The sequence below is a fragment of the Girardinichthys multiradiatus genome, chromosome 17 (assembly GCF_021462225.1).
Source record: "Girardinichthys multiradiatus isolate DD_20200921_A chromosome 17, DD_fGirMul_XY1, whole genome shotgun sequence".
Taxonomy (NCBI): Eukaryota; Metazoa; Chordata; class Actinopteri; order Cyprinodontiformes; family Goodeidae; genus Girardinichthys; species Girardinichthys multiradiatus.
Genome location: NC_061809.1, coordinates 24,899,726 through 24,913,246, shown reverse-complemented (window position 1 = coordinate 24,913,246; position 13,521 = coordinate 24,899,726). Strand labels below are relative to the sequence as shown.

General features: G+C 37.8%; 1 protein-coding gene across 1 annotated transcript; it reads left to right on the top strand.

Moving 5' to 3' along the window:
- Window positions 1–287: 287 nt before the first annotated feature.
- cd36 (CD36 molecule (thrombospondin receptor)) lies at window positions 288–12,556 on the top strand. The gene is made up of 12 exons (XM_047389691.1): window positions 288–572; window positions 931–1,091; window positions 1,237–1,381; window positions 3,364–3,519; window positions 4,208–4,299; window positions 5,006–5,055; window positions 5,142–5,211; window positions 5,346–5,533; window positions 5,623–5,741; window positions 5,834–5,907; window positions 10,951–11,005; window positions 11,974–12,556. Exons 1-12 carry the CDS (start codon window positions 450–452, stop codon window positions 12,148–12,150), a joined length of 1,410 nt encoding a protein of 469 aa, XP_047245647.1. The 5' UTR covers window positions 288–449; the 3' UTR covers window positions 12,151–12,556.
- Window positions 12,557–13,521: the final 965 nt, after the last annotated feature.

Below are 13,521 nucleotides of genomic sequence, written 5' to 3'. Positions count from 1 at the left end.
ACATGTTAGCTGAAGAGTTCTTATGCTAAGCACTATAAAAAGACTCCTCAAAAATCAAAGTATACTTCTAATAAGTATAAAAATTAAAAGGTTAGAAACCAAACCTTTGGTAATTATCAAAAGTGACAAGCCAGTTTTCCCTTTTGAATCTTTCGGCAAAGCCTGATGTGGTTATCTTTACCAATACCTATAGTGACCCTTGAACCCACCTCACCATTGGATAATGCAAATGACCAGTTTTCCTGGGCCTTAGCCAGGGGGTGTGTGCACCTTTACCTGGCCTCAGCAGCACAGGCAGTCCCTCAGATGGTATAGCCCTGCCTGTGCTGCTTTCCTCTGCTGCCTGGAACACAAATGCAGTCAAGCTGCAGCACACGCCACAGACAGAGACAGAAGAACAGGCAGCCAAGAGACAGGCACACAGAGGAAGGAGGGAAACACACACCACCATGGGTTGCTGTAACAGAAGGTGCGGGCTGATAGCCGGAGCTGTGGTTGGGGCTCTTGTAGCTGTCCTGGGAGGCATCCTCATTCCTGTGGGCGACATCATCATTCAGAGGACTGTGAACCAGGTATGGAGTTCAGTTTCACCCTGACTTAGAGGGTAGGGAGTGACAGAGCGTGTCACTGTGTGTGTGTGTGGGTGAGATCAAGGTGAATCAGGAGAAAATAGAAAGATGAGGTGTATGCTTTTTTTGAAAGCTGCTTTAAACTGCAAAACAAGCTAAATATGACTAGTTTCTGCACAGCTGATCCATCAAACAATCACCATCTGTGAGTCTTTCAGAGGAGCTTTTACAGCTGACATCTCTCCGGTTTCCTATTAAAAGAGAGCATCCACCTTTTTTTAATGTGTCAGTGGAGATGCTGGCCTGCTGGCAGTCTTGAGGCATGTTAAAAATAGCTTGTCTGTGTGTCTGCGGGGTATAGGAAGCCGTCATTGAGCCAGGAACGACAGCTTATGACAACTGGGCGGCTGCAGGGGCAAAGGTGTATCGGCAGTTTTGGCTCTTTGAGGTAAAGAATCCACTGGAGGTTATGGATCATGGTGCGCCACCAGTAGTAATAGAGAAAGGACCATACACCTACATGTGAGCTTAATTTATTATCTCCCTTTCTTTAGAAATCTATTTAGGATAATTTGATCTAAAACTAATGGTAGAAAAACATTGTTCAAATTGTTCACATGTAATGTCACACTATCATGTTGTCGTATGATAAAATTTCTTCTTTTAGGACAAGATATCTCGCAAAAGACAACATAACATTCCACGCCAATCACACCGTCTCCTTCCTGCTTCCCAACGGTGCCATCTTTGAGCCATCCATGTCAGTGGGAACAGAAGACGACATAATCACCTCGCTCAACCTGGCTGTGGCTGTAAGTATTATAGCAGGCATGTTTGTATTTCATGCAGCTCTGCTGCTAATATGCAATGCCTCTTTGATTTTGGAGTCTGTTAGAAGAAACGGCAAAGCAAGCTGTGCTGACTTGCGGTGGGCTGCTTTGGTCTGCAAAGACTTATTTTAGAGGTGATTTCTGACATCTGACAGTGTATTTGCAAAGAGTTCTGATCTTCTTGGAGTATCTTGAAATGGTTGGAAACATCCAAGATAGAGAAGAAAATAGCATGCATATAATTTATCAAAGAAAAAAAGACATTTTTTATATTTTGATGCTTGACTCAGTCTTATTTGGGAGCAATAATGTAAGTAGGATAATTGGTTTAAAAAATAAAACAGTAAAGTGTGATTTTGGAAAAGGGTTTGTTGTTGAAAAATCAACTTCCTCTTTAAAAAAACCCAACTAATTAAAATGTTTTAAGGCAACTGAAACTGTGCCATTATGGCTGGACAAGGATCCAAGTTAATGTTGTCACCATGCACACCCCAGGTGGGTTTGGTGTGGATAAATATGTAGAAATGCACCTCATGCTCACTGTTACGTATGGTGGAGTAGTCATCATGCAATAGATCTTTTTCTCTGCCAAAGAAATCAGGACATTTTTTAAAAATGCTGCTACCAGAAAGGAGGAACTGGGTTGTCTCTGGGTCTTTTAGATTATATGATCCACAAATTATTGCAAAGTCAACACAGAAATGGCTCACTTAACACAAAGCCAATCTTCTTTCATGGACATCTCAGTCCCCAGACTTAAATACTAAAGAGAACCTGGATGTTTTAGAGACATTGTGAAAAAAGGAATAGTTAAAGATCGATCTCTCTGTTTTTGAAGTGCTATAGGAGAAGACGAAGACCTATAGGCAAATAGGTTATACCATGCATTGAGAGCAGGGATCCCAGTAAGTATATGACTTTACCAGAGATCCTGATAATTGTGGATTCTGTATTTGTGGAATGAGCAAACATATCTTTATGGCTTTAATAGCTAGTAATATTTGTTTCCACAGAGTACATTATTAATTTTGTTTCCATTTTACGACTGTTGAAAGTGAGATGAAAAAGCAGTATATGTATAAAACTGGGGTTATATACTTTAATTACCAAGCCTGACATAGGTACTTGCTACCCACAGCTGTCAGTCAGATACACTGCTTTCTAATAACTATAGCTTTCAGAATAACAAACTTCACAACCGACCCTGTTAGTTATTGGTGGATTAATTGTATACAAATGTTAGGGTTGAATTGCTAATAATGCAACTTTTAAAGGGAGATGAGAAAGTTTAGGATCAGTTGCTGAAAGACACAGCTAAACAATAACAGAATGTGTTTCCAATTAGAAAGGATCGATTTTATTCTTTTTATCTTCACCTGCTGGTTTTAAAGACAACACCTTCAGCAGGACAGGTGAAGGTTAGACCAACATATTAGTCCAAGAGTGCATTTGAACCCTAGTTACCCAGCTGCTCTTTGATCCATTTATCTTCTGTATCTTACAGAGCAGACTTTGTTACTCTTCATTCCACGTCACCTTATTTTTCCCACTAGAAAGCTCTTTGGAAGAAAAGCTTTCTGGCAAGTGCCTTTTTGGCTAATTTCCCTCTACACCATTCTGTTTTGGTTTTGTCCAAAGCAGAAAAAGAGTACAAACCTACGCCTGTTTTAATCCCAACCAAAAATTGTTTTAAAGCTTGATATTTCGCTCTGTGTTTACAGTGGTGCATTGGTCCTGCTTTGGAGTATGGAATTGCAAATATGGAGTCTGGAGTCTCTGCTTGTTATTATCAAACATCAGAGTCATAAAAGTGGATTATTTTCAGATTTATCTCTCAGAGGAACAAATACCTCTTTGAATCAATTACATGTATATTATTATGGGTTATGCTGATGCCTTGTACAACAAGATCTTTTTCTATAAACTGCTTCTCCAAATTTGATTCATTTTTGTTTATTTTTCAGGGAGCTTATTCAGCAATTGCTCCAGAGCTCCATTCAGTTTTAGAATACCTAATCAAGTCCACCAACTCCTCCTTGTTCCAACGTCGCACAGTGAAGGAGCTGCTTTGGGGCTACACAGATCCCATGCTGAAAGGAGCTGTGGGCTTCTTCTTAGATGTGAGTAAAGACTTACAAAATAAGGAAAAAAAATGGAGAAAGATCAATGCAGTTAGTCACTAGGAATGCAAAGATTTAGAGGTTACTTTTCAGAACTTACCTGGAAGTGTCCAGGATTATCCAAATGACTTTCCCTGAACTTATCAGGCATTTTAATTACCTACTAGGAACTTTCGTGGAACTTTATGGTTGCTTTTCAGAAACTTGCTGAGTACTTACTGGAATCAGGCTAATATATGGCGATTTTTTACAAGGTGCTTTCCTAAAGTTGGCCAAGTTATTTCCAGAATATACCTGGTAGGTTACACATAGTATCTGGTTAGTTCAAGTTAAGTTTCAGAAAAAGGTTCTGGTAAATTCTGGAAAGTACATTGTAAATTTATGGAAAATACCTGTTAGGTTCTGAGAAAATCACTGGTAAGTTCTTGAAAATATGTGGTTATATATTTTGAGAAACGGCTTGGTAATTTTTGAAAAATTGGTTTGTAAGTTTTGAGGAAAGTACATGTTAACTTCCATAAAGCACCTGGTTAGATCCAACATACAAACTGGTTCTGATAAGTAAGGTTCGAGAAGGTTTTGAGGAAAAGTATCTTATAAGTTTCAATAAAGTTGTGGTAAGTAACTGGTAAGTTCAGCTGTATAATCAATGGGCAACAAATATCTAATGAATTCATTTTTTCTTTAGTACAATTCTACATACGATGGTTTCTACGATGTCTTCACTGGCAAAGATGACATCGCAAAAGTGAATAAGATCAACATGTGGAGAAAAAAGAGGTCAGCCTACTTAAGAGAAATAAAAGAACAACCTGGGCATTAATAAAAACAAACCGGTGCAGATATGGCCACAGAAATATGAGTGTCTAGTAGCCAATATCAGCATGCAAACAATCCTATGTTGATTAATCTGTTGGGTCAACACAAAAATCTTTTACATGCCACGTCCCATTTTATTCACAGTTCTGGTTATTTTGCATGCAGATTTGTGAAATAGATGAACAGAAGAGGCACACTTTGCTCAGATTTTAAAGTGACAGCATCACAGTACATTAAAAAAACCAGAAAAAACTAAAACATACTTTCTCAAACAAGTGTAGTCTCTGCTATAGTTGTGTAAAGTTTTGTTGTTGCAGACTTACAGCATAAGTATTTACCTGTCACATTTCAGCAGTGTTTCATAAGTTTCTGCCAACCTTTTAGAGCCACATCAGTTTATCATAGTGCGGAGCACCAAATCAAACCCAACGAATCGAACTAAAATTGCTTTGATAGATTGGTTTTTTCAAGTCCACAATGACATCCTGATAAATTTATGTCAAGATTTGTGTTGACAGTACACCCATTTTATGCCATGCACACATTTGATGATTGAATTCGGACGTTTTCAGCAGGCATTGTTCACTTTTTTCACACAGATAAATTGTTGCATATGAAAATATTGAAAAGTTACATGTATAATTTATATTTTTGTTTTGTGCTTTAGCACCTTAGGGTTTTGGAACGACACATACTGTGACATGATTAATGGGACGGGTACGGTACATCAGTCAATATGTATAAAAATATCAACTAGACGCTATGTTGAATCTGTATGAACAGATTTTCTTTCTGCTCCTTAGATGCTTCCTCCTTTGCTCCATTTATAGACAAGAAGGAACCCCTCTATTTTTTCTCATCAGACATCTGCAGGTGCTGTAACTGGACCTACTCAACTGATCTGTTATGTTGGGCATTCAGGCTAAACTTTGCACGTTTTTTCTCTCTCACTAATCAACTACGTCAGTTTTATTATGAAATAATTCCTCTGGTTTTTGTGACTCCAGGTCTGTGTCGGCCAACTACGAGAAGACTGTAACTCTGAAGGGAATTGATGTGTACCGCTACTCCCTTCCCCCATCCACTTTTGCCTCCCCTGTGGGCAATCCAGACAACAAATGCTACTGCTCTGACATGACAACCAGCAAAAATTGCACATTAGCTGGTGTGCTGGACATCAGAACCTGTCAAGAAAGTCAGTTGCTTTACAGGATGCCTAAAAACTTTAGGACATCTCATTTCATTTGATTCTGCCATTTAACATTTAATTTGGTTTCTGAACAGATCGACCTATTTACATCTCCCTGCCCCACTTCCTGCATGGCAGTCCGATACTGCGGAAGGAAGTGCTGGGCCTAAACCCCCACGAGGAGCACCATAATACCTTTCTGGATGTTGAACCTGTACGTGAATGTCACCGAATGAATTTTTTTGTCTTGTTTTTGGAAGCTCAGTGGTTAATTTTAAGATGAGAATACTTTTGTTTTCCCACCAGACCACTGGGTTTACTCTGAATTTTGCCAAGAGAATTCAAGTGAACATGATCTACGGACCATCAAATGTCATCACGTGAGTTGTCCCTAAATTTTCTTCACCAATTTTAGAAGCGTTTTAATTTTGTATTTGGTGTTATTGGAGTTGGCAAAGTTTCATCCTTGCAAAGCTGCAAAGTCCAAGAAGAGATACCAAATAGGTTTGTGTACCAACCTTATCAGCCTTTACATAATGACAATATATATACATTTACAACAAGAGTATCTTACTGCCGGTATCGTTTTTAGGTTCCACCATTCTGAAGGCCTCAACATTTCCAGTCATTTTGCAGCTGATAAATAATTTTCTCTCATGCCATAATCCCTGAGCTGAATCCTAACCTCCTAACCCTTACTTTAAACACAAATACATTTATGTCATTAAATGATATAATGTCTACTGCCCTGTGCAGGTGTCACTAACTGTTACACTAAAAGAAAACTTGAACAGGCTTCTATCTTTATCTGCAAAGACTGATGTCGAACCTAGAGGGAGGAATCTGACCTTATCTGGTTCAGAACCATGCCTTAGAAGGACTGAATTGTTAACTGCTCCAGTGCATGCGGTTGATCAGGGCTTTGAGACATCAGTATCATGTCAGGTTTTGTAGGTTGTTAGCAGGACCAAAGTGCAGGGAGGAACTCGAGAGCAGCATGGTGCATATAGTGACTTAATGATAAATGAACAGCAAACTTACTGGCAAAACACAAGGACAAGGCGAAGGGCATGGAGTAACTATCCATGGAGCAGTAAAATGGAGGAATCCAGTGAGTAACAGGGAAAACCAGACTGTTTAAACACAGAGGAATGAGGAGAAGACATGACAACCAGGTGAGAGTAATCAGGAGAGAATTAGTAACAGCTGAGACAAGTGAAGGGAGAGGGAGCTGAGGAAGGAGAAAATGTTTTGTGTTATTTCTAGCAGAAACAATACAATAGCCAGTGGCCAACTCTTCAAGGCACATCACAGAGCAATCTCTATCCAATCTATTCAGAAACATCAACATTTCTGATAAAATTACCCCCTGCTGAAATCCAGTAATCTGTTTTGTCTGTGCGCAGTTGAGCTAGATGTGTCCAATGTGTGTTAAAAGAGACTCACTTGATGGTGTAAACTGAAACTATTTTGGCTGGGGGACCAAAATATTTTGACATTTCCGCTTGACCCACACTGCTTATGTGAGTTTTCGTCTTTGTCTAGAAGTAATAATGGCCACCAACTCTAACCCACTTTTATGCAGTGAATAGATGGTCCACAGTATCAAAGACAAACAGCTGCTCCTGCATTAAAACCAATGTTCCAGTTCAGTCGTTGTCAGCAATACCAAATACCACGTTTTCCAAAAATGTTCTTATCCGTTTGTCCTGCATGAATGGTTAATGGAGGCGGTGTAAATATGCTACTTTTAAGCAAAAGCTGAAATAGCCAATTTGGAAGTTGGATCAAAGGTGCTTACAAGACATAATGCTGATTGGAAAAATCAGAGGTTTCTCAAAAACCCTGACCACAAAAACAAGCATGGCTGCCTTGTATATAAAACCTTGGGGTAAAAGCAATAAAAAAAAAACTATTTGCACTTTTGTTGATTCTGTCTCGTTAAATCTTTCACACATACAGTTCTATACATCCTCATTCAGGAAACATAATATAGTTTTTTTAAAGTTACAAAATGTTACAAATAAACAGTTATCTTGTTCTGCTGATAGTAAATCTGGTCACTGACCATACAAATTAGCCAGGACCATTGCTTTTTGAACTTTGAACTGGGACACAATGAAACTGGATTGTTGACATTCCCAGAATTAAAGTTCCGACTGCAGAACTTAACAGAACACAACATAAGTATCAAACAGCACTTGTTCCTGGTTCGCCTTTGCTGGGTTCACTTTGCTCTGTGAGTTCCTTAAAAATCCTCCAGTGCATTTTTCTTTGGTGCTGTTTTAAATAAGCAAAGATCAACATGTTTGAACAAGTCTGTATTTTGGCCGTTAGTGCTTATTAATTCAACATCACAATTAATTTGCTCAATTTTGACCAGCATTTCTTATAAATACCACTTATGGTACTTGTACCAGTCTAACAAATAATTATTCTAGTCTTTAATTTAACAAATGATAATGTCTAGAGGTAATAACAGCCTAGGAAAGAAAACTTATTTTGTTGTTGCTAAAAAATAATGTCACAAGGCACAAAATACATGAGTAAAAGCCACATATGAGAAAATAATTTTTTTTATAAACTTTCAACCATAACAAGTATCTTTGGTAAATCATTTTCCAATAAAGCAGCAAACCACAGCGCTGTCTTTACTGTACGTATCTTAGCATTAAAACGGTGCCTTTTTCATTTAGAAATCCAACGTTATATGTGGTTCATTTTGCAGTGGCGCTTTTTGATAGGGAGGACCTGTCTGACCTGCATCTTCTGACTATGTACTAAATTAAAGGGATTTCTCACTTGTTTTGAAGGAAAACTGGTCAAACGTTAACTATCACAGGGATTGTTGAAAACTATTTTTAGGGGGTGATGAGTTTATTCTACTCTAATTGCACATATTTAAAAACACAATTTGTGATTTCTGCAGTCTTTACTTTCTTGTGAAAACAATAAATAGCAAACTCTTGGTTTTCTCAGAACTATGGTTGAAATCTTTTCTTGCTCTCGGGGTCCAGGGGACTCACCCAGGACACGATTCCTGCAAGAACCACCCGTGATGTCATTCTTGCAGTTTCGAGGAGTGCCTCTACACCTTGTCCTTGTAGATTGCAATAAATGTTCATTGAGAGAACATTTATCTCTTTCTCTCGGCCATATCTCTGCCTGCTGCGTTTGTTGGACCAGGTCAGACTGAGACTGTGCCGGGACAACTGCAACCTGATGCAGAAACAGTGAAAATTGCTTACACCTCCTAAACATGATGAGAGTGTTTACTTTGTGAATCAGATGGCAAATAATGGGGTAAATGTCATGCTAAAAGCAGGAACAGGGCATTCTATGTGAAAGAGACTCGGACGGTTTTTCACTTCAGAAGAAAAGAGTTGCTGCAGCAGTATTCAGTATAATAAATGTCTTAAGTTTCTGTGAACAGTAAGATTAACACATATGCTCTTAAAAAGCTTAGTAGTAATAATTTAAATATAATATCAGCATCAGATGAGAATTCTTTCAAAATTGGAGAAGTGGATCAGGCAACGGTCTTGAAAGCTATTGCAGATCTGAATACCACTCTGTCTAAAGACATGTATAGCATAGACCCAGCGTTCCTAAAAAAGTACGCTCACACTTTAATCCAGCCTTTGACCCACATTATAAATGTCTCTGTTAAAACTGGAACATTTCCAGATGTTTGGAAAAAAGCATTAGTTAAACCCATCTTTAAGTCCGGGAATACCGCAGATGTCAGTAACTATCGACCAATAAGTCTAGTTCCAGTAATGTCAAAATTATTAGAAAAAAATAGTTCCAGAACAACTAACTCAATATTTAGAAACACACCAGTATATACACCCAAACCAGTATTGTTTTAGACAAAACCATTCTACTGAATCAGCTATCTGCGCATTATTGGCAAGCATTGTGCAGTCGCTTGAGAAAGGAAATATTGTGGGTGCAGTATTCCTGGACTTAAAGAAGGCATTTGATACCGTACACCACAGTCATCTTATTTCAAAATTGTCATCTTTTAATATGTCACATCAGGCACTATCATGGTTTAAGTCATATCTGCAGGGCTGAGAACAATGTGTAGTTATTGATCATGTAAAATCTGTTCCATGTGAAATTAAAACCGGAATCCCTCAGGTAACCATACTGGGGCCAATTCTCTTCAGCCTGTATGTGAATGACTTGCCTGAAGTGTGTCTTGAAGTTAGCCTTCAGATGTACGCTGATGACACTGTTGTTTATGTGCCTGGTAAAAACCCTTCAGCTGTCAGCAGCACATTGACCAAAAGTCTAGAGAAAGTATCCTATTGGTTAAACAAATCCTATGTGACATTAAACCAGAAGAAAACCAAATCTATGTGTTTCTCTATACAAAGAACTCGGACAACAAACGATCTAAACATCAAAATAAATGGAGAACTAATTGAACGGGTAGAACAAGAAAAATATTTAGGAGTAATATTAGATCCTCAGTTAAATTTTAAAAGTCACATTAAAGCATTGTAAGAACAATGAAGGCGGGTATGAACTGTTTCAGAATGATCAAGAGCTGTCTGACATTGGAATGTGCTCATGTCTTTTTGAATACAATGATCCTGTCACATCTGTTGTACTGCACTGCTGTTTGGTCTCAGACCAGTCAAACTACCTTACAGCCTATCGAGAGGCTTTATAATCGGACTTTAAAAATTCTTGATAAAAAGCCCATTCAATTTCATCACTGTCACATCTTAAGTAAATATAAATTCTTAAATTTTGTGAATTTTATTAATCTTAGCTATATAAAGTTGATTTTTAAATGTTTGATTAGACTTGCACCTGAGCCACTTTGTAAATTTGTTAACCGACTGGACACCTCCAGGTCAACGAGATCTGCTACATGTGGAAACTGTAAAGTTCCATTTTGTAAAACATCTTTTGCAAAAGATTTCTTTTCTGTGAAAGGAACCAACCTGTGGAATTGTCTTCCTGTTAATATTAAGACTTTGACTAGCCTGTCCACTTTCAAAAAACAAGCAAAATCCTGGCTCACACAGCAGCAGCAGTGTGGCCATGTCATATGAAATTCATAACTCTATATATGAGGCATACATTTGTTTGATCTTGAGTGGATGTGTTAATTTTATTACAGTGATTTTATTAGTACTAACTGGTTATCTGGACAGTTCTGATTCCATTTATTGTAATTGTTTTAACTTTTTATTTATTTTAACTGTTAAAAGCCCTTCAAGGGACAGGTGCTGCGAATTAGCTATGGCTATAAGCACTATGATACAGGCATCAGATTATTTTGCATATAATGATCTATGTTTATTGTATCTGTCCCTACCAAATAAATAATAAACTCAAACTCAAAAATGTATACAAAAACAGATTTTACTCTGGACATTAATTGATGAGCTCTTTCTTTGCAGAGTACTCAAGAAAGTAAAGGGCTATACCATATTTCCTCTTGTTTGGCTAAATGAGGTAAGAGAAAACGGAAACTAATATGAATACTAGAAATCAGAGCTTGCAAAAATGTTCACTCCCCTTACACTTTTCCATATTTTGTCATGCTACAACCACAAACTTCAATGCATTCTGATGGGATTGTGTATGATAGACCATTACATAGTTGTGCATAAATGAAGTGCAAGAAAAATGACATTGATTTCAAAGATTTTAACAAATAACAATCTGAAACGTGTAGCAAGCCATCCACCCCAGTCTCAAGATTTCCTCTGAAATTGACTGTCTAGATTGCCCTGTATTTTGCTCGATCCATCCCAAAACCAACAATGACCAGCTTCCCTGTCCCTGTTAGAAAAAAAGGATTCCTCACAGCATAATATTAATACTACCAGGTTTCACAAAGAAGATGCTGTGTTTTAGTTTTCCACTACACAAGAATTTGCATTTCAAGTCAATAGGTTTGATTTTTGTCTCATCTGACCAGAGCACCTTCTACCACGTCTGTGGTGTCCCCTATATGCCTTGTGCTAAACATTAAATTAGACTTTCTATGATCTTCTTTCAACATCAGCTTTCTTGACACTCTTACATAAAGGCTTGATTTGTAGATTGCAAGACAAATAGTTGTCCCATTGACAGATTGTTTCACCTGAGCTGTGGGTCTCCGCTGCTCCTTCAGCTACCTTGAGCTTCTTGATTGCTTCTCTGACTTGGTAGGGTTGCAGTTATGCCATACTCATTCCATTTTCAGATTATGGGTTGAACAGAGCTCTGTCGGATGTTCAAAGCTTGGGATATCCCAACTCATTCATGCCTGATAGGTTCCTTGGTCTTAATGATGCCTTTTCTTCAAGAAATTTAAACTTTTTGGTGTTTGTCTATTACACAAAATTCCCCAGCATACTTTGAAGTTTGTGCTTGTAACATGACAAAATGTGAAGAAGGTGATGTCAACTGTCTCTCTTTCTTCTGCTTTCAAACAGACGGCAACGTTGGATGATGAAACAGCAGACATGTTTAAGAGAGAGCTCCTATCTCGTATCCAGATGTTGGAAATCATACAGTATGTGCTCCTGGGTGTTGGTCTTGTCATCTTTGTTCTCTGTCTCCTTGGTTACTGGAAGGTGCGGAGGAGCCATAACCAAAACAAGCTTGCGTAGAAAATTGCAGATTTGTTGAGCATAAGAGCACAGTGTATTCACACCGCCAAGCGACATAAACCCTTTTTAATATAGACTTGCAATTTGTTGCAATTTCTGTCTTATTTATAATGTCAGATATCCTTTTATTCCAAAAGGAAGGAATACTGTGATTTTGTTAACCGCTCAGTAGAGCTAAATTTCTTTGCCATTTCTTGTTTTGATTTCCAGCACTAACATAACCTCAATCAGGGATTTCTTAAGGGAGACCAAATATAAACTCCTGTAAATGTCAGGTAAACCGTTTATGTCTCCAAGGAGAGAGAAATGGGTTTACTTGAGACCCTATGACAGAAATATAGAAGTGCATATGTTCATATACTTTGCTAAACTAGTGTGTTCAAAATGAATAAAGCTAAAAAAAAGATTTTTCCATCGTTTGTCTTATGTTTTCTTTAATACAGTTGTGACTCTGAATGGTAAGGGGTGATAAAGCATTCTTGGCCTGTGGTGACCATGAGCTGGCTTTATTGATTTCAAACACCCTTTAATCAGCTACACTAATAAAATGATGCACAAATAAAAGGGTTTCGTTGAGTTTGCACGTTTGAGTGTGTGGATTTCCCAATATTTTTCCAATATAATGCTGGGTTCTTGGTTTTGGTTTATTTTCTTTTAGATCAAACTTTTAATATGTAATGTCTTCCCTATTTTGTGTTGATAAGTTACCATTTTTTCCAAAAGACAGAATAGAGGCTATGACAATATTACAGCATTGATCCTTTATGTCAGTTTGAATGAATGGAAGCTCTCAGTGGTATTTATGGGTTAATTTGGAGTTCTCATGAAAAATTCAACACTGAATGTTTGACAAACGTGAATTTAACCAGCTTCGCATCCCAAGTACAGTACAGTATGCATCTCAAACAAAGGGAGGTTCATGTCCATTCTTTTGTTTGTATTGTGCGAAAGTAATTGATTTGGGAAATTCAAATTCATTCTTCTTCAAAATTCATTTGCAAATGCATGAGTGGATCTATGGTGTTTTCCATAAAAAGGCATGATCTGGTTGTATTGCTAATGGTGGTTAGCCTGCTGCTTGATTTGTCTGGTTTTCCAAATCTGTTACATTCATAGGATCTGTTATTTTATGTTACAGAAGTCTAAAAGATAGAGAAAATACAGATAACATCTTCTGTAGAGTTGCAGCTCTAAGGTAACAACTAGATACGGTGTCATACTAGAGCTAAGATGACAGACTTCCAGGGGAAACTGTGAAGTTGATTTAGTTTTCACTTTCTGCCATCCCTTTTGTGATCATCCTCACACACTGACCTGACAAATCAGTGCTGTATCAAGCTTCTTGAAATCAGAACCTCTCAAGCTGTTTTT